This window comes from Salmo salar, chromosome 08, assembly GCF_965601325.2.
Source record: "Salmo salar chromosome 08, fSalSal1, whole genome shotgun sequence".
NCBI lineage: Eukaryota > Metazoa > Chordata > Actinopteri > Salmoniformes > Salmonidae > Salmo > Salmo salar.
The window spans coordinates 20,112,401-20,134,207 of NC_138298.1; the positions used below are offsets into that span (position 1 = coordinate 20,112,401).

Genomic DNA, 21,807 nt, shown 5'->3' on the forward strand with positions numbered 1-21,807 from the left:
TGAGAACAACTACGAGCTGCTCCTTACTGAATGTAACTAAGAAAAACATTTTCCTTTCCCCCATTTAGTAAGTTTGCTCAGCTCTTGTCTTCTCTTTGGTATGCCCCGATTGCTTGAATACCTTAACTGGGAGGAATTTGCTTCAACAGAGAGCAGAGGAGCTGCCAGGCTTGTGGCTACAAGCACACTGTTAATTACATCACATCCGCAAGAGTGATCTAGCTGGGTGTGTGTAGCTATGTGGCTGTGTACTCTTTAGGTTTCTCTCTCTTCCTCTCTTTTTTTCTCTCTCTCTCTCTCTCTCCCTCCCTCCCTCCCTCCCTCCCTCCCTCCCTCCCTCCCTCCCTCCCTCCCTCCCTCCCCCCCTCCCCCCCTCCCTATCTCTGTCTCTCTCCCCCTTCGCCCTCTCTCTCATCCTCCTCCTCTCTGTGAGTCTCTAGGTGAGTCAAAAGCAGCCCTGAATCAGGAAGTAGGATGCCGTGAAAGACATTAGTAGGCAGAAGGAAATGGGCACCACCACCACACAATGTCACCATGTCTGCTGCTGCTCCTGTCCATGGTAACACAAGGACGAGAGGGAGGAAAGGCCACAGGGAAATGACCCCATCGTCGATCATGTTGCTGCTGGCGCTGACAGCCTGCTTGGCTGGGACTGGTAGGTGTGGACTGTGGAATTGGAAAGATCATTTGCCCTTACTGCTCATTGGAAACAGAGCTTTCATGGCTTTCTCTACTCTACTACATTCACTCACTTTCATTACCTGTCTGTTTTCTCTTGGTGTCTCTGTGTTCTTTTCTTTTTTTCAGTTTGCCTGAGAATGTAATAGTCTGCTGAAATGTGGTTTATATTGGCGGGTGGTGGCTGCTGAAATATGTGTGGACACGTTTTATGAAGAGATAGTGAAAGTTCTAGGCCTTTTGACTACATGGTATTCTATCCAGTAGGTCTTACCTACTGAGTACCTGAGTAATCGCTGCTGTATGGTTACATGTGTCTTTGAGTTGCTTCACAATGCTTTCTGAAGTTGAATATTTGAATCGCTCTCCTAGAGCTTTTTCACTTCTATTCAAACGGATGTTGTTGTCTTTGTACATCTCTGTTACATTTCAATTGTGAAAGAGGCTGAGTTCACATCCCTTCTTGCAACAGGTTGTTAGTTACGAATGATAAGAATCAGCTATAAACACAGTGAAACGTTGATGTTCCTGTTTTATTTCAAAAGACCCATCTTCACCAAAAGAACGAGAACATTGTGTTTTGTTAGTAGGAAAACCATTAACAAACATTTTCGCAATGGCATTACCTAGGCCTAATGGCACGGTTTGTTCCCTCTGTGGTGTGTGTTATCTCCATCTGTGTCTACTGCCAGTATATGTGCCTAATGGCACAGTTTGTTCCCTCTGTGGTGTGTGTTATCTCCATCTGTGTCTACTGCCAGTATATGTGCCTTGCCTTTTTCACTGTAACCACTGGCTGGTAACCAAGGGATATGTTTATTTTGAAGGGTTTTTAATGCCATGTCCATGTCTCCTCAACACATTAATTTTGAATTACACTGTACACGCCCAAACATTTACAGTAAGATGTGTCTGTGATGGTTCTAGGAATGTCCGGGGTTAACCTACACAAAGAAAGGTGCTATCTAGAACCTAAAAGGGTTATTAGGCTGTCCCCATAGGAGAACCCTTTGAAGAACCCTTTTTGGTTCCAGGTAGAACGCTTTTGGTTCCAGCTACAGAGGGTTCTACATGGACCCCAAAGGGGTACTACCTGCAACCAAAAAGGGTTAGCCTATGGAGACAGCTGAAGAACGCTTTTAGAGTGTATGATACATAGGCTCATTTTGATGATAAACATGATTAAGGTCACAGCTCTCAACCAAGTACACTACTGACAGGCCCAAACTCATTCACATTCAAAGATCTGATGACTGTTTAAGCTCCTTTTTCTGGGAAACACTATCATACTATCTGACTCAGTGTAGTTTGCACATCGTGGAGTCTTTCGTGGGTTTTTTATGAATCCCGAATATTCTAAATTGCATAAAACTAGGGTGATGATTTTTTTCCTGGCCAAGTGTCCCGGGAAAACTCTTGGCTGTCATTATACAGTAGGCTTGAGGTCAGGTCGTGTTATAATGAAAAACTCCTGGCCCTATGTTGCTTAACCATTGACTCTTTCATTCATTGCAGTGCTCTGCCAGAGTGATGAGGACACAAATACTGTTGAAGAAACACAAACAGAAAATGATGCGGGGTTCTCAGGTGAGCTTTAGCTGTTATCTGCTTCCCCCATGTGCAAACTCCTCCAAAACAACCTGGTGGCAATAGCTCATAACTGTCCATTTCCAACGGGTTTGGCATTAGATGTGCTTGTGTTGATACTTTTCTCAATGTTCCCAGTGATCCCAACTGCAAGTGATGCTACCCCTACACCAGACTCATACCTATCATCTGAGAGTCCTTCAGGTGAGATTACACCTGTCTCCATAACACAATTGCATTACCTGATTTCCATCAGAGCCTTGCATGACAACAACAAAAAGGCCCTCTGGTTTTTCATTTCATTTTATGTCATTTCAGAGGGATATGAGACTGAAGCTGAATCTGGTTCTGGATACAGTCCAGGTGTCCATTTAGAAGGTATATTACATCAGTACATCAGCACTTTGTGACAACTGCTGATGTAAAAGGGGCTTTACAAAATAAACTTGATTGATTTGATTGATTGAACACAAACAACAACATTGATGTAGTGTTTAAGAAAACAGTGTGTTAGAAGCGATTATTGAGATGGTGAAAATAATTGCAGAAACATTGCAGACAAGCTGATGTTACATCTGTAGCAACATGATCAGTTTCCCACCATGATGGTTCCTCTTCCAGGGGAGGATCATCTCAAATCCTCTGAAGCACCGTTGGAGGAAAGTCTGAGTCCCACCTTCATCCTGGTTCCTGTTGTGCTGGTGGCCGTGATCATCGCCATGGTAGTGGGCGTAGTCATAATCAACCGCAGATGGAATCGGAAAGAAAAGAGCAATTCTGGTAAGTCGTGAGAACTGTGCTATAGCTGGAAATATGTCCACATGATGAGAAGCAACAGGCGACATGACCCAATTCTCATACACCATGACAGATCTGCTTATTTATTTTATTTAAAATGTTACCTTTAACTAGGCAAGTCAGTTAAGAACAAATTCTTATGACTAGATGTATTGTACAATTCAGTCGTCCTTTTCATTGCATGGGTACGTTACAACACTATGACATGTGAAAAACTGGTCTGAGTAGGGCTATGTTTAGCTTTGTGCACACTTATTTAGAATAGTGTGTAGGCCTACAGTTGTATACTCAACCACAATACAGTATACAATGTATGAGTGGATATTGTTAATGTACTTTGACATTACTTTATTAGATGGTGCACGATGTTGGCTATAATGATGGTTTCCTATTACAGATAATGTAGAAGAGGATAAATATTTGCATGGTAGCGATGACACAGAAAACGTTCCAATGTAAGTATTGAACACTGCAGTATGAGTTATATAGTGCATTCGGAAAGTATTCAGACCCCTTGACTTTTTCCACATTTTGTTACATTACAGCCTTATTCTAAAATATATAGTATTTCCCTCATTAATCTACAATCAATACCACATATTGACAAGGTGAAAACAGGTTTTTAGATATTTTAGCAAAAAAACAGAAATACCTTATTTACATAAGTATATAGACCCTTTGCTAGGAGACTCGAAATCGAGCTCAGGTGCATCCTGTTTCCATTGATCATCCTTGAGATGTTTCTACAACTTGATTGGAGTCCACCTGTAGTAAATTCAATTGATTTGGAAAGGCATTGAAGGTCCACAAGAACACAGCAGAAATAAATCATGTAAACTGTGCTAATGTGTAGTGAGTTTCACTTACTGCCTAGTACACAAGGGTCCAAAACCTTAAACCTAAAAAAAAAAAACTAAATAGATTCTTAAATGGATAAATAGAGGTTTGGATCCACCAAGACTCTTCCTAGAGCTGGCCGCCCGGCCAAACTGAGCGATCAGGGGAGAAGGGCCAATGTCAGGGAGGTGACCAAGAACCCGATAGTCACTCTGACAGCGCTCCATAGTTCCTCTGTGGAGATGGGAGAAGTTTCCAGGAGAACATCCATCTCTGCAGCACTCCACCAACCAGTCCTTTATGGTAGAGTGGCCAGACAGATGTCACTCCTCAGTAAAAGGAACATGACAGCCCATTTGGAGTTTTCCAAACAGTACCTATAGGATTTTCAGACCATAATAAAAAGGATTCTCTGGTCTGATGAAACCAAGATTGAACTCTTTGGCCTGAATGCCAAGTGTCACGTCTGGAGGAAACCTGGCACCATCCTACGGTGAAGTATGGTGGTGGCAGCATCATGCTGTGGGGATGTTTTTAAGCAGCAGGGACTGGAAGACTAGTCAGGCTTGAGGGAAAGATGAACGGAGCAAAGTACAGAGAGATCCTTGATGAAAACCTGTTCCAGAGTGCTCAGGACCTCAGACTGGGGCGAATGTTCACCTTCCAACAGGACAATGACCCTAAGCACACAGCCAAGACAACGCAGGAGTGGCTTCGGGACTAGTCTGAATGTCCTTGAGTGGCCCAGCCAGAGCCCGGACTTGAACCAGATCGAATATCTCTGGAGAGACCTAAAAATCCCCAAATACAGGTGTGCCAAGGTTGTAGCGTCATACCCAAGAAGACTCAAGGCTGTAATCACTGCCAAAGGTGTTTCAACAAAGTACTGAGTAAAGGGTCTGAATACTTATGCAAATGTTATATTTTTTTTATAAATTTGCAAAGATGTCTAAAAAACTGTTTTTGGTTTGTCATTATGGGGTATTGTGTGTAGATTGATGAAGGAACAAAACAATTTAATCCATTTTAGAATAAGGCTGTAACGTAACAAAATGTGGAAAAAGTCAAGGGGTCTGAATGCTTTCCGAATGCACTGTATCTAGGCTACTGCTGTCTTGACTGTGCTCTCTATACATTTCAAGTTGAAGTCACTTAAATTCGTATATGGCAGTAAATCTGTTTCCCTTGGTATGATTTTGACCTCACCCTTTCTCGCCTCTGTTTGTTATTTCCTGTTTAGAAAGAAAGACGTTGAGGAGTTTGAAACAGGCGTGTGTGAGTGTGTGTGTGCCCTGTGTGTGTGTGTGTGTGTGTGTGCACGCCGTGTGTGTGTGTCTCTCTCTCTCTTTCTGTGTGTGTGTGTGTGTGTGTGTGTGTGTGTGTGTGTGTGTGTGTGCGCACGCGCGTTTGCTCTTTTCCTCAACAAGTTGTTTCACACAAACACACACACACCAGTCAATCATATCTGACATAAAGTATATAGTCAAGAAGTATCATGTGTGAATCTAAGTGTTTACGCATTAGCCTGAGAACTTATGAACGAGCATTTCAGCAGAAATATGGCAAAGCTCCAGTTCTTCCTGCTATGATATGAAACCCTGTCCCTGGTAACCAGCCTCCATGTGAGAATGTACGGTATGACTAAGGTATCTTTAGTGGAAGAGACAGACTAACATAAAGGAAATAACCATCAAAAAACGATCTCCTGTCAAAACTTTACAGTGCACATGAACGCTCTCTCTCTCTAAGCCAATCATGTGTCCATGATGACTTCAGCGCATTGACAGGAAACTGGAATCAATGACGAGAGCGCCCTCCTGTGAGAATCAGCAATACTACCACTCAAATGGCCTTGAGTAGAAAATCATGTCAAACTATGGGAGGGAAGGACAGTGCTTATTCAAATACGAACAGTTTCGGATGGAAATCAGTGAAAAACAGCATATTCCTTAGGAGTTTCATTTGAGACCAGTACATCGTGTGAGAAACCCCTCAAAACTGTTTTGGATTGTCTTTATACCTCAACAGTGGATGTTTGTATTTTTTCCCCTCTACACTCCCTTCATTTTAGTCCCTTTATTTTGTCATTTTCGAATGTCAAAACACTAATATGATGGGCTGACTATGTTGGCTGTTTTCCAGGCCCATGTTTGAGGATGATGTCCCCTCTGTGTTGGAGCTGGAGATGGAAGACCTGGAACAGTGGATGAATAAAGATGGTGAGTCATCTAAAAACCCCAAAAGAAAATGTATAGCAGCCCACTAATGATTATCTTTGAAAATAATGTATAAGTGGAACAATCTGAGCTGAGGCTGTATATCTTGTCTGTTAGTTGGCAATGGCCGTCCTTGTTCTCCAAGCATTAGACTACTCTTGGTCCACAATAAGAAGATCTGTCTGTTGTAAACTCTGTTGACTACTCACTCCTGTTTTGTAATTGAAATGTGGACATATGTAATCACATGCCTTTCCCTGATAAATGCTACTGTGAAAACAGGTTGGTTGAGTATAACTTTTCTCCAATAGAGGGCGCCATTGTATACTTTATTACTGAGCCACTGCAAGTGCGACAATAGCGTTCATACATGGGCCAGACTGGAGTCAATTCCTTTTGTATGTGCACTTTAAATATCTAAGTACATACTGATAGGAAAGCTATTCGTAGACTGTAAATGTCCATAATGTTTGTGATTTATACAGGGATATTGTATTCGTCACATGAGTTGTCTATTTGTTTTTTTAGGTGGAGTTCGAATGGACTCTGGACAAGGGATCTAACATGAGATCATGGTAAACATACACCTGTTACTTACTAACACTATAGTAGTCAACTCTACTGTACTTTGCTGTTTATGTAGCAACGCTGCAGGATAAGATAATGGGCTCTATTCAATCTGCATCACTGAAAGGTTACAGATCGCGCGATATAAATGTAAAGGTAATTCCTGATGGAGCCGAGATAGGCAGCGTTTACCGTGAACGTAGTCTCCGCTAATGCGTAATATTGCATTTACATTTCAATCACGCTTTAACGCTGAATATCTGTAATACGGATTGAATAGAGTCCAAGGTGGTGACAGGTGAATGCGTCAGTCACATCCATCAATGCAACTCAGGAACAGGGAAGGAGGACAGACAGCCTGGTGATGACATAATGTGTTGTCCTGGTGACATAATAACATGACCTGCTGCTGTTGACGTGGGTTACTGTAACATGAAACTCAACAGTCTATCATTTGATTAAGAGAAAGGATCTAGGGTCAGTTTAGCCTTTTAGATCATAATTAATAAGATGGACATGGATGGAGAGACCTGATCCTAGATCAGCACAGTACTCTGTGACACTTTATAAATACAGGCCTTGGTCAGTGGAGGCTGCTGAGGGGAGGACGGCTCATAATAATGTCTCGAAGGGAGCAAATGGAATGGCATCAAACACTTGAAAACAACATGTTTGATGCAGTGGTGCAACTTTTGTTTTAGAAGTGGGAGGGACATTTAAAAAAAACAAAAAAACATCCGGTAGGATAAACACTCCAAACAGCCTGCCTGACCGCTCGGAGGCGTCCGTTTTGTATCACATTCCAATGATAAAACTCGGGGGAACAAAAATGCAATTTCAAAATGTGGGGGGGACATGTCCCCTCTGTCCCCATTGAAAGTTTTGCCCCTTGTTTGATGTATTTGATACCATTCCACTTATGCCGCTCTAGCCATTACCAAGAGCCCGTCCTCCCCAATTAAGGTGCCACCAACCTGCAGGTACTATTAATAAAGCTGCCAGTTGAGGACTTGTGAGGCGTCTGTTTCTCAAACTAGACACTCTAATGTACTTGTCCTCTTGCTCAGTTGTGCACCGGGGCCTCCCACTCCTCTTTCTATTCTGGTTGGAGCCAGTTTGCGCTGTTCTGTGAAGGGAATAGTACACAGCGTGGTACGAGATCTCCAGTTTCTTGGCAATTTCTAGCATGGAATAGCCTTCATTTCTCAGAACAAGAATAGACTGACAAGTTTCAGAAGAAAGTCTTTGTTTCTGGCCATTTTGAGCCTGTAATCGAACTCACAAATGCTGATGCTCCAGATACTCAACTAGTCTAAAGAAGGCCAGTATTATTGCTTCTTTAATCAGGACAACAGTTTTCAGCTGTGCTAACATAATTGCAAAAGGATTTTCTAGTGATCAATTAGCCTTTTAAAATGATAAACTTGGATTAGCTAACACAACGTGCCATTGGAACACAGGAGTGATGGTTGCTGATAATGGGCCTCTGTACACCTATGCAGATATTCCATAAAAAATCTGCCGTTTCCAGCTACAATAGTCATTTACAACATTAACAATGTCTACACTGTATTTCTGATCAATTAGATGTTATTTTAATGGACAAAGAATGTGCTTTTCTTTCAAAAACAAGGACATTCCTAAGTGACCCCAAACTTTTGAACGGTAGTGTACATACTCATCATGCACAGGTATTTATCCTTTATTTAACTAGGAAAATCAGTTAAGAACATATTCTTATTTACAATGACGGCCAAACTCAGACAACGCTGGGACAATTGTGCACCGCCCAATGGGACTCCCAATCACAGCCAGATGTAATGCAGCCTGGGTTCGAACCAGGGATCGTAGTGACCTTTCTTGCACTGAAATGCAGTGTCTTAGACCGCTGCGCCACTCGGGAGCCCATTTATCAACAGTCATTTCTGTTTTGGGGGGGGGGGTTGTATTTTACCATGTTTTTCTCCCCAATTTCATGATATCCAATTGCGATCCAATTACGATCTTGTCTCATCGCTGCAACTCCATAATAGGCTCGGGAGAGGCGAAGGTCGAGTCATGCGTCCTCCGAAACATGATCCGCCAAACCGTACTTCTTAACAACCACCCGCCTAACCCGGAAGCGAGCTGCACCAATTTGTCGGAGGAAACACTGTTCAACTGACTACCGAAGTCAGCCTGCAGTTGCCCGGCCCACCACAACAGTAATTTCTGTTCCCCCTGCATAGTTTGTTTTGATACGTGGTGGCCACACACACACACACACACACACACACACACACACACACACACACACACACACACACACACACACACACACACATTCACACACACATTCACACATAAATACAGATACAGAGCGAGACAGAGTCTCACATACTCCCACACATGCTTCTATTATCTCTCTGACACACACACTCACACGCACAGAAATATACACATGACTGCACAAACACATACCTCACTTACTGACATAAGGGCACACACACACACACACACACACACACACACACACACACACACACACACACACACACACACACACACACACACACACACACACACACACACACACACACACACACATACACACACAGTGACTGCTGAACTCTGTCCCCTAGTCCTCTGTACCCATTGTAACCTTCTAACCCTCTGAAGCAGGAAGTGTCCTGACATCTGTTAGCGATTACCACAGGCATGCATGGAAGTGTGGCGCAACAGGGCGTAGGGATGGCCCCTTGTTCTCTCTCTCAGAAAGGCTGGGAGGGTCAAGGTCCATTAGACTAGCTGTGAGCTCACGTCATTCACACACAGCTTTTTTCCCCCAGGGTTCTGTTGGTTTGCAGCGTGCCATAAGGGTGGAGGGTCATAGACTACTCAGTTAACTGTGTAGGGCAGGCCTACTGTAGAGGCTGGTGGGAGGAGCTATTTGGAGGACGGGCTCATTGTAATGGCTGGAATGTAATAAATGGAACGGTATAAAACACATCAAACATATGGAAACCACACGTTTGACTCCGTTCCATGTATTCCATTCTAGCCATTATAATGAGCCCGTCCTCCTATAGCTCCTCCCACCAGCCTCCACTGCTGTAGACAGCATGCCCTATTGTAGACCTACTCTAACTACATAAAAATCAACTGTAAATATCTGTTGTTTCCAATGGGGGATTTATTGACAGTTTGGTGTAGACTAGAGGATCAACATGCCAGCTATCTGATTGTGAAATTACATCATTCTCATTCCTTCCCAAGGACCTTTGGCTTGTGAGTTACATACTGTAGGTCAGAGGGTGTGGTGTGACAACCAAACGAATGTTAAAACATCACGTCACTCCTTCCAATGAAGGATGTTATTCTATTGATTGTATGAACATGTACTGTACTGTATGTAGTCACATGACCTCTCCCTGTCTGTCTGTCTCCTCTAGGCTAGTCTCTAAAGAGTCATGGAGTCAGTCAATTCTCTCTCCCAACCGTCCTCTTGCTGTACTGCCAGTGACAAAGGACATTTCCCCAGCGCAGGGGACATTCTGTGACCCAGCAGCACTGTAGGCTTCTTCTATTCATGTCAATGTCAAAGCAACGTCATCAACAGACCACATTGACAACAAGGAAGCAACACCTCCACCAAGGTGACTGCAAAAAACAGGAAATGCTGAATTGATTTTCCATTTCAGCATAAACAAAAGACAAGTAACAATAAATGCACAAGGTAAACGTTTTTAGAACGTAACATCTTAAAATCTGCGCAGTCCACCGTCAAATGTGCTGTGGTATAGATTCTATGGAGAAACAGTGTGCGGCAATAGTCCTTTCACTACACGGATCCTGATTGTGGTCGGCCTAATAATGAATGCTTTTTGCAACGCCATCAACTCAGTACTGTGCCTTTTAGTCATTGTTTCAAGTTCATATTCACTTTTTATGTGATTGTTTTATTGCCTTTTGTATTCAGCTGTCATGCAGTGAGAGAGGGAATCAGTGAGAGAGGAAGGAGTAAAACACAGGAGGTTGGTGGCACCTTCATTGAGGAGGATGGCTCGGGGTAATGGCTGGAGCAGAATGAGTGGAATGGTATCAAATACATCAGAAACTTGGTTTCCATGCGTTTGATGCCATTCCATTCGCATTCACCTGGACAGTTATAGTGCCAGTATTTGGCATATAAACATGTTTTATCCCTTTAGATCATTGAAACATCTGCAGTTTTTTGATGAGTGTCTAGAGTAGACCTTTAAAAGTCATGTAAGAAGTCTATATATCTACTTTATAAATATGTGTTGAGTGAAGGAGGTTGGGGGGGCAGGGTGGAGGGTTAATGTGTCTCCTCCATATTTTCTTTGTACCCCTATGTCAATATAAATGAAATTAAATAAACATTTGATCAAAAAATAAATAAATGTCTTGTCAGATATATCTGATATAGTTTGGGCTCCCGAGTGGTGCAGCGGTCTAAGGCACTGTAACTCTGTGAAAGAGGTGTCACTACAATCCCTGGTTCGAGTCCAGGCTTTATCACATCCGGCCGTGATTGGGAGTCCCATAGGGTGGTGAACACTTGGCCCAGCGTCGTCTGGGGTAGGCCGTCATTGTAAATAAGAATTTGTTCTTAACTGACTTGCCTAGTTAAATAAATAAATAAACATCTAGTTGATATAGCACTGTGTGTATTGGTACTCTACTGCACTCCCCAGGGAAAGTGTGCCCCTAAACACAGACCTAATATTACTTTACCTGATTCTGAACTTACTGTAATTGTTAACAGTTGAAATACAAAACTGATCACAGATGAGCTAATAACTATTATACTACCACATATTACACTGGACTGGTAGTTGACCTCAGACTGCTTCATATGTAACCTTCCTGACAGCGGTGTGTGGTAGTTGACCTCAGACTGCTTCATATGTAACCTTCCTGACAGCGGTGTGTGGTAGTTGACCTCAGACTGCTTCATATGTAACCTTCCTGACAGCGGTGTGTGGTAGTTGACCTCAGACTGCTTCATATGTAACCTTCCTGACAGCGGTGTGTGGTAGTTGGCCTCAGACTGCTTCATATGTAACCTTCCTGACAGCGGTGTATGGTAGTTGACCTCAGACTGCTTCATATGTAACCTTCATCACAGCCTGCAGTGTATGGTAGTTGGCCTCAGACTGCTTCATATGTAACCTTCATGACAGCAGTGTATGCGAACATATGGGCATTTCCAGGGCTGTGAGCATTGTTCTCACAGTCAGAGCTAGATTCTGGTTGCACTGGTTTGTGTCGTGTCTTTGTACGTAGCAGAAAGGTGATCTGACACAACCTAAACATGACCTAAGTCTAATGTTGACGCTCACTGATATCAGACAAAGGCCACTTAAAATAAACAGATGAGATAATCCAAAGAGATAGGAGACGAGCCAAGATGACAAGACAACTTCTTGTCCGTGAGAAAAATAGAAGACGAGACGATTAGCTAGAAGAGTTCTTCTGAGAATTGGGTCAACTTGCAAATAACTTTTCTTTATACAAACGAGACAGTATCTATTCATGGGAAACTAATAAGTGAATCTACAGACTGATGAATGACGATTCACAGAGATAGATACATCCCTCTGAGATATCAATACATTCATCAAGTCAGCCTTCTGTTTTGTCTGTGTTCATTCTGCCCTGCCAGAACATAAAAATATATTTATCTGAAATCTGTGATATCAACTCTGTACATTCACTTCAAATGCCATACCAGGTTTCTGTTTCTCTCTCTGTGTTCACTATCCTCAGTCTGTTCTGCCCTGTACTGGATCCATGGCTTACTGTAGTGCACTGTATCATTATCTGGCCTGAGCCGTTGTTACTGTCACATCCACTCAATTCTCTCTCTCAGCCACACAGTCAGCCATGTTTTCCTTTTCCAGAGAGGCTGCGGTGTTCTGAGGCGACCTCTTTCTCATCTCTTCATCTCTCTGTTTGTGTGTGGCTTATCTATGCTACCTACTACACTGAACCAGTGGGCAGAGGGTAATCACACACAGCCACAGTACACACCGGGGAAACAGACGTGTGTGTGTGTGAAACAGAGAAAGTGTGTGTGCGGTATCATCCTCCATGATAGTGACACACTTTGCCTCCAGGCCTAGGCCCTCTTGACGAGTCGTGTCCGGCGAGAAGAGAAAAGCCCCCCTTCCTTCCCGCACTCATCATCAAAGATATGAGGTCTCACACTGCACTATGCTGCTGCTGTGTGGCACAGCACGCCCGATGAGCAACACATGATCCTTTCCCAGCAATACTGGGTTAACCCTTTCATTCACAGCAAGAAACCCTGATGCAGCCAACTGAGCTATATTCTTCCTCTGTGAACTCATTTAACTACTGCACAGGGAAAGGCCTATACAAACAATACCGATGTCATCTTCCCTATTGTACAGAGTAAGAGCTGTGTTTCCCTATGGTCATGTTGGCGGTTGTAAGGGCTTGACCTCAGAGTAATGGTTTAATCTAGTCAAAACAGAGCAAAGAAGTTTCCTGAATGTGGGAAAGCTTTGTATTATTATGATGAAACCCACTTTCCATCCATCATTACACAAACTAGCCACATGACCACCATCCAACCTAACGGTCAGCAGACAACAGCAGTTCTCCATTACTGACTGTGACCCTATATTTCTCAACACAACACAGCAGCCCATCAATGGACATTGGGTGTGTGTCAAAGTATGAACTCTGCGGGCCTGGAAATACCTTGGCGCAAGTCGAGACTCAGTTCAGACTTTGTGAGCGAGATGAAAGACATCTGGGATTTGTCATTGGTCTTTAAAAAACATATGATGCAAATAGAATGGGAAGCCTTGTCTATTTCTGAGAGCGGAGTTATGATTTGTAAGAAAAAGGCACAATGAGAATGCACAGGCCAGGCCCAATTCCAGTGAGTGTCTTAACAGCCAAACGTGGCTGAACACTCTCCAGCAGCACTGGTCTGGATGCTAGTGGTGGAGCAGTCATAAAAACAGATGGAAGCCATTTGTTGTGTTTTTTTTCTCTGTAGCTGTGGTCTGGACAGCCTAGCCTAGGCTCCATGTTAATCAAAGTAATGTGTGCAGTTATGTGAGGAATATCGCTGTGTAAATTGAGAATCGTCACAGCAATAAGCTGTCCTGTTGTGTCCCTGTCCAGAGGTTTAACATACAGAGCTGACATTCTGTCATTGATGGATTCCTGCCGTATTCTAAATGTTCTATGGAGTCTGGGTCTGTCCCGAGACATATAGGATGTTAGCGTTATTAATTTCCCCTCATATCCCGCAACTCTATGTTGCCCGATGTGATGTGGTCCAAACATATAACTCCAACAAAGCCTTTGGTATTTCATTGTGAAAACTAATATGACAATACTGATTCCTCTGACTTTGTATGGATACTCAAATAAACCTAATGTACTATTAGAATATGAAGACAGACAAGTCAGAGGGACTTTTCAATTTCCACATAAGGATTCCCTGCGTGTGGAGGTTTCAACTGCCAGGCTGCTCTGCTATCCACAGAGGCTCTTAGTTTATTTGTGTCTGCCTGGCCTGGAAAAGCTCTCCCTCACTCACTCTCACTCTGTGGCATATTTTTCAGCTTTCGTTGGCTCAGTGCCAGTGTCAATTCCATGCTCCTCAGAATCACATTCTTTGGCGCTTAGTGATATCTCAGGCCTTCAGACTAGCTCCCCCTGGCAGATTAAGATACAGGACATGGAAATGACCGTAAAACAAAACAAAACAATGCCGGGCACACAGCCGCTTCGCTTCAGCGCTGTGCTAGACACTGGTCCAGGAAATAGAGTTATGCTCAAATTGTTTGGTATGAATCTCCTGGGTTTTTCATACAGATGCATTTCAAGTTTCAAGTTGTATTAGTCATATGTACTGGATACACATGGTATGCACCATCCAACGAAATGCCAACAATAAAAAATAATAAAAGATACAAACATAAATCGCACAATCTCACACACACACTTTGTATGAAATATAAGAAACAGTAGCTAATAGACTGGACCAATTATATGAAAACAATCATATTCATTATAATTACTACCCTACACAGTACAGGTTCAAGCAACTATTTCGGACGTAACATGTTTGCGTCGTTCTAAAAAAAATGTTTTGGGATCGTCATCATCCTGCGACTACCACGGCTCTACTAGTCAGTGAACGGAGAACCGAGAGCACTATCGCTTGAGGTAGCGGAGAGCATCAAGCGGATAAACTCTGTCTAATTTTCAGCTAATTCCCCTTCGGTGCTGGTCGGACACGGGCCATACACCATCCCCGAGTGGATTTTTTGTCTGTGGGTGACCCGAACTGTTGGACGAATTGAAAAATATTATAATTTGGCGTCATATCTAAGCAGAAACGAAAGTATTGAGAGTGGTATCCGAGGTTAGCCACTTGGCTAACTGGGAAGGTTGCCTAGCTAGTTTCTGCTGAGAAAATACGAAGCGGAGGGAGACCTCAGCGGCAAAAAGGGCCATCGACGTGAGCTGTATCCTGAAGAGGAGCTCTCCGTTTTTCTGGACACATCAAGAGGAGCCGGAGTCCATTTTGCTGTGTTCTACTCTGATCATTTCCGAGGTAAGAAGTACAAGGAAACGGGTGGCCCCGGCGTAGAAATCGTTACAATAGAGCGGTGGGCCAGACAGTCAGCAGCGGAATGGTTATCTAACTTTAGCGAGATAGCTAGCAATTCCCTGCTAGCCAGCTGCAAGAGTGTTTCTCACTAAGCTTTTTGTAAACATCAGCTTTGCATATACATTGAGAACGAATTAAATGTGTTAAACTGGGTTTTCAGACGAAACGAATACATTTGTTATAAATAACATGACCACCTTGACCTAGCTAATGGGGCTAGCTAGTTTGATTTAGTCCATATCGGCTAACGTTAGTAGCTAGGTACCAACCATCTGCTGGACTTTAACTAGCACTAGCTAGCTATCTTGCTGGCTGACAAGAAAACACTTTGATTGCACGAAAAACAAGTCTTACTTTTTTATGTTGCTTGTTTTGTTTCTAGAGTATGCTAACGTTATGTTAGTGTTGGCTTATAATTTCAGTGATTCGCTGGAGAGTGTTAGCTATCCAACTAGATTGCACTGCACGCTAAATCAAGCTAGCTAGCCAGACTCCTTTTGTTATGCTAATGCTAGTCATTCAATTTCTGATACCATAACATCCTGACTTACTCGCTACAACACAGCGTGCAAGCACAATGACGTTTAGTTTGTAAGAGCTGACTTTAGAGTTCGATACCTTCGCAGGCTAACGTTTATTGGATTGTACTTTATTACATTTTGATTTTGCTTAGTGTTTTTTCGTACGGTTGGTGAAGCAAGGTAAACGTTTTGGAGTGCATCTTACTAGCCGCGAGGAACGGCGCCAGTGTGAGCCGAGCACATGCTCCTGGCTATGGCATCAGTCGGAGAATGTAGAAATTCGAGATTATCAAGCGAGGATAACAAATGCAACTTTTTTTTTTTGTAAATGTGCAATTTCATATAAACCATGCATCAAAAAATAAACACGTGCTAACTATACATCTAGAAAATACAGCAATTTCTGCACACCTAGGCAAAACTTCCAAGCACAGTGATTTCTCATATTGGCTATTTATGTGTTTAAATTGACATAAATAATATTGTTGTCACTTTGCGATTTTCTCTTTACACTAACCTGTATGGGTAGCTTTGCAAACGTATCAAAATAGCCTAGATATTACACCAGAACAGTTACAAAAACTAGCCAAAGTGTGCACGGTCCCATTTAAAATGATGGGGAGTGAGATGGGTTTGGTTTGATGTGCGGTTTTGAGGTAACTACTGTTACCATCCCAGTATCACTAACTGTCATACTTGACTGAGTTGCCACTGTGAATCAAGTAAAGTAAACGGTGCATTTCAAAACTTGGTGTCTACTCTTATGAAAGACTATAGGGTGTCATGTCAGCAATACCTGTATTTTCTTCCTATGTAATCACTATTGTCAAATGTATTATTGTTCTTCCTGTATGTGACATTTCCCTTACGAAATGTACCTGATGACTCTTCTCTAACAACTGTAAGGATATGTGATGCAGCACTTAGGAATGTTAAATAAGACACCAGTTGAAGCTCACGGCCCCCCTCTGGGCCTCTGTCAACTGCTGCGCGCCTTCCGGCGCTTCGGGTGCCCCTCAACAACGACTGGCCCCCCGTGGGCGCCCCCCCGGCGTGCCCCATGCCCCAACTGAGCTACCTATAGTTCCTCAAAATAAAGGTGTATGCCTATAACAATGCATTGTCCTGTGGGCAGGTACATACTGCTAGTCTCTCCAGCCACTTTCTTTCTTCTCAAGACTTGGTGCTGAGGGTTCTCATGCAATCTTGACAGTTCAGTGTGGTCCCTTTTTGTGTTGTCCCCTGCACAAAATAAAGTAAAATTAAAAGTAGGAAAGTAAGACAAAGGAAACCCTTTTCTTTTCCTGCTCAAATAATTCCTTTCTTTTAACACTCCCTCGGTGCTCTCCTCCTGCTCTCTTTCTCCCTCGGTCCCTCTGTCTTCATAAGGCTTAGAGCCTCTCTGCTCTCTCCCTGCACAGTGAGTCCTCAATAACTCCTCAGAGCTCAGGCCCTCCACAGACTAACAGAATGGAAGAAGAGAGAGAAGCGGGAGGGAGAGAGAAGGCCCTTAAGGACTCAAAGAGATATATAAAACAATGCAGCACTCTCCTCTCTAATGAAAGCCAGGAAGTGGGACAACCGAAGGTTTTTTTCCCTCTGAATAACAGCTTTTTTCACACTGATTGTGGTGGTGATGGAGAATGTTGGTAAGAGATTAGTAATGGAACACGTTCATTAATCCAAATTGTTTATGTGGGCTGGCTGGATGTTTCTTTGAGGGCCTCTGAAACTCTAAGCCTACGGGCCTGGTTATTAACTTGTCCACTCATTTAATACCCTTTGGTGTCGAGTGGTGATTTATCCAAGAGGGTTTGCATCATGCTCTTACAGCCATGCAAATAACAGATAACAAAATCATTGCTGCTTCTCTCACAGCATAAAAACATGTACACACACGATTCTCTCAGTACAGTTTGTGCTTGGAATTACCAAGGTGATACTGCCAGTCGCTACTCAATAACAGATTAACCAACATCTTATACACACTAGTCATGTGTTGTATAGACTAGTAATGTATTGTATAGACTAGTCATGTAATGTATAGCCTAACTCTTACTCACTTCAATGCCTGTGTGATTGCTTTGCGAGGTTGACCTCGTCAAGTGGCTTTTCTTTAGTCTATACCATTAATATTAGGTCATGAATATAGGCTATATAAGTCTCCTTTTTATGGGAGTTGTAATAGAGACCAGGGGTCTCCAACCTTTTTTAGCATGAGAGCTACACAAAAAATATATATATTTTTAAATAGGCACATTCTTCTCCTCTCCCCTGCCTCGTGTCCTTAGTGTCAATTAGAGGTCGACCGATTATGATTTTTCAGCGCCGATACCGATTATTGGATGACCACCCCCCCCCCCAAAAAAGCCGATACCGATTAATCGGCCAATTTGTTTTATTTAATTTATTTGTAATAATGACAATTACAACAATACTGAATGAACACTTATTTTAACTTAATATAATACATCAATAAAATCAATCAATAAAATCAATTTAGCCTCAAATAAATAATGAAACATGTTCAATTTGGTTTAAATAATGCAAAAACAAAGTGTTGGAGAAGAAAGTAAAAGTGCAATATGTGCCATGTAAAAAAAGCTAACGTTTAAGTAACTTGCTCAGAGCATGAGAACATATGAAAGCTAGTGGTTCCTTTTAACATGAGTCTTCAATATTCCCAGGTAAGAACTTTTAGGTTGTAGTTATTATAGGAATTATAGGACTATTTCTCTCTATACGATTTGTATTTCATATACCTTTGACTATTGGATGTTCTTATAGGCATTTTATTATTGCCAGTGTAACAGTGTAGCTTCCGTCCCTCTCCTCGCTCCTACCTGGGCTCGAACCAGGAACACATCGACAACAGCCACCCTCGAAGCAGCGTTACCCATGCAGAGCAAGGGGAACAACTACTCCAAGTCTCAGAGCCAGTGACGTTTGAAACGCTATTAGCGCGCACCCCGCTAACTAGCTAGCCATTTCACATCGGTTACACCAGCCTAATCTCGGGAGTTGATAGGCTTGAAGTCATAAACAGCGCAATGCTTGAAGCACAGCGAAGAGCTGCTGGCAAAACGCACGACAGTGCTGTTTGAATGAATGCTTACGAGCCTGCTGCTGCCTACCACCGCTCAGTCAGACTGCTCTATCAAATCATAGACTTAATTATAATATAATAAAAACACAAATACGAGCCTTAGGTCATTAATACGGTCGAATCCAGAAACTATCATCTTGAAAACAAAACCTTTCTCCTTTCAGTGAAATACGGAACCGTAAGTCTAAATATTCCTGTTACATTGCACAACCTTCAATGTTATGTCATAATTACGTAAAATTCGGGCAAATTAGTTCACAACGAGCCAGGCGGCCCAAACTGCTGCATATACCCTGACTCTGTTGCAAGAGAAGTGACACATTTTCCCTAGTTAAAAGAAATTCATGTTAGCAGGCAATATTAACTAAATATGCAGGTTTAAAAATATATACTTGTGTATTGATTTTAAGAAAGGCATTGATGTTTATGGTTAGCGATTTATATGCAACGCAGGACAGGCTAGATAAACTAGTAATATCATCAACCATGTGTAGTTAACTAGTGATTATGATTGTTTTTCATACGTTTAATGCTAGCTAGCAACTTACCTTGGCTTCTTACTGCTATCGCGTAACAGGCAGGCTCCTCGTGGAGTGCAATGTAAAGCAGGTGGTTAGAGCGTTGGACTAGTTAACCGTAAGGTTGCAAGATTGAATCCCCGAGCTGACAAGGTAAAAATCTGTCGTTCTGCCCCTGAACAAGGCAGTTAACCCACCGTTCCTAGGCCGTCATTGAAAATAAGAATGTGTTCTTACCTGACTTGCCTAGTTAAATAAAGGTGTAAAAAAATATACACTACCGTTCAAAAGTTTGGGGTCACTTAGAAATGTCCTTGTTTTTGAAAGAAAAGCAATTTTTATGTCCATTAAAATAACATCAAATTGATCAGAAATACAGTGTAGACATTGTTAATGTTGAAAATGACTATTGTAGCTGGAAACGGCTGATTTTAAATTGAATTAGTGCATAGGTGTATAGAGGCCCATTATCAGCAACCGTCACTCCTGTGTTCCAACGTCACGTTGTGTTAGCTAATCCAAGTTTATAATTTAAAAAAATTAAATGGTACCTGCAAAACACCAGTCTCAACGTCAACAGTGAAGAAGTGACTCCGGGATGTTGGCCTTCTAGGCAGAGTTGCAAAGAAAAAGCCATATCTCGGACTGGCCAATAAAAATTAAAGATGGGCAAAAGAACACAGACACTGGACAGAGGAACTCTGCCTAAAAAGACAGCATCCTGGAGTCGCCTCTTCACTGTTGACGTTGAGACTGGTGTTTGCAGGTACTATTTAATGAAGCTGCCAGTTGCGGACTCGTGAGGCGTCTGTTTCTCAAACTAGACTAATGTACTTGTCCTCTTGCTCAGTTGTGCACCGGGGCCTCTCACTCCTCTTTCTATTCTGGTTAGGGCCAGTTTGCGCTGTTCTGTGAAAGGAGTAGTACACAGCGTTGTATGAGATCTTTAGTTTCTTGGCAAATTCTCGCATGGAATAGGCTTAATTTCTCAGAACAAGAATAGACTGACGAGTTTCAGAAGAAAGTTCTTTGTTTCTAGCCATTTTGAGCCTGTAATTGAACCCACAAATGCTCCAGATACTCAACTAGTCTAAAGGACAGTTTTATTGCTTCTTTAATCGGGACAGCAGTTTTCAGCTGTGCTAACATAATTGCAAAAGGGTTTTCTAATGATCAATTAGCTTTTTTTAAATGATAAACTTGGATTAGTTTACACAACGTGCCGTTGGAACACAGGCCCATTATCAGCAACCATCACTCCTATCTAGATATTCCATAAAATCAGCTGTTTCCAGCTACAATAGTCATTTACAACATTAACAATGTCTGCACTGTATTTCTGATCCTTTTTAAAAGCTTTCTAGTACAGTTAAGTAGTTAACACACACATGGACCCAATGGTCTAAGGCACTGCATCTCAGTGCAAGAGGCGTCACTACAGTCCCTGGTTTAAGTCCAGGCTGTATCACCTCAGGGGCCATGATTGGAAGTCCCATAGGGCGGCGCACAATTGGTCCAGCGTTGTCCTGGTTTCGCCAGGGGTAGGCCGTCATTGTAAATGAGAAATTGTTCTTAATTGACTTGCCTGGTTAAATAACGGTTACAAACACACCACACTGATTAAAGTTATTTTGTTGGCATTTACGTATGTTCCCATTACTAGTAAAACATAATCAAAACCTATTTCTTTCACTTACTTGCTGTGCTGTTACGTTGTTCAGTCGTTTCATTCTCAACCCGGATTTCTATGGAACGCCATTTAGGTCTGCGTGTCAAAGATACTATTTAACGCTATTTGACATGTCAATTAAGCTTGTTGACCAATCAAGACCTGAATATGACTACACGTCACATAATTTAAGGCGTTTTGCACATGGTGTAATCAATCACTTGTATTTCATGTCACAACGATTCATCAATACATCGATACATGCTATGATTTGCACACCTAAAGTGCTGGTCATAAACAAAAATAAAATAAGCTAGCAAGCTCATGGATGTAAACAATTTTCTTCCCCAAAAACATAGCAAACGACAATCTGTTCCAGTAGCTATAGTTAGCTAGCTACAGTTGAAGTCAGAAGTTTACACTCACTTTGGTTGGAGTCATTAAAACTCGTTTTTCAACGACTCCACAAATTTCTTGTTTACAAAGGATTGTTTTGGCAAGTCGGTTAGGACATCTACTTTGTGCATGACACAAGTAATTTTTCCAACAATTGTTTACAAACAGATTATTTCACTTATAATTCTCTATCACAATTCCAATGGGTTTGAAGTTAACATACACTAGGTTGACTGTGCCTTTAAACAG

The 21,807-nt window shown here is 42.2% G+C and overlaps 2 protein-coding genes across 4 annotated transcripts in view; both read left to right on the plus strand.

Annotated features, from left to right (window-relative positions):
- The first annotated feature begins 391 nt into the window (after nt 1-391).
- On the plus strand, nt 392-10,840 carry LOC106610175 (uncharacterized). Its single transcript, XM_014209368.3, has 9 exons — nt 392-655; nt 2,194-2,265; nt 2,404-2,469; nt 2,584-2,643; nt 2,887-3,045; nt 3,461-3,518; nt 6,043-6,119; nt 6,645-6,691; nt 10,115-10,840. Exons 1-8 carry the CDS (start codon nt 535-537, stop codon nt 6,677-6,679), a joined length of 648 nt encoding a protein of 215 aa, XP_014064843.1. The 5' UTR covers nt 392-534; the 3' UTR covers nt 6,680-6,691; nt 10,115-10,840.
- Nucleotides 10,841-14,865: 4,025 nt separating this feature from the next.
- LOC106610174 (F-box/WD repeat-containing protein 7) overlaps nt 14,866-21,807 on the plus strand; it is a 197,419-nt gene continuing 190,477 nt past the window's right edge. For all 3 annotated transcript variants that reach the window (XM_082978424.1, XM_082978423.1, XM_082978425.1), the window contains exon 1: nt 14,866-15,291. The gene's annotated coding sequence lies outside the window, so the exon portion shown is untranslated. The remainder of the gene's footprint in view (nt 15,292-21,807) is intronic.

Excerpts from the sequence above, each read along its gene's own strand:
- LOC106610175 (XM_014209368.3), top strand. The coding sequence starts at position 535 with ATGTCTGCTGCTGCTCCTGTCCATGGTAACACAAGGACGAGAGGGAGG. Across the intron at positions 2,644-2,886 it reads TCCAGGTGTCCATTTAGAAG|GGGAGGATCATCTCAAATCC; the intron begins GTATATTACATC and ends TTCCTCTTCCAG. Across the intron at positions 6,120-6,644 it reads ACAGTGGATGAATAAAGATG|GTGGAGTTCGAATGGACTCT; the intron begins GTGAGTCATCTA and ends TTGTTTTTTTAG.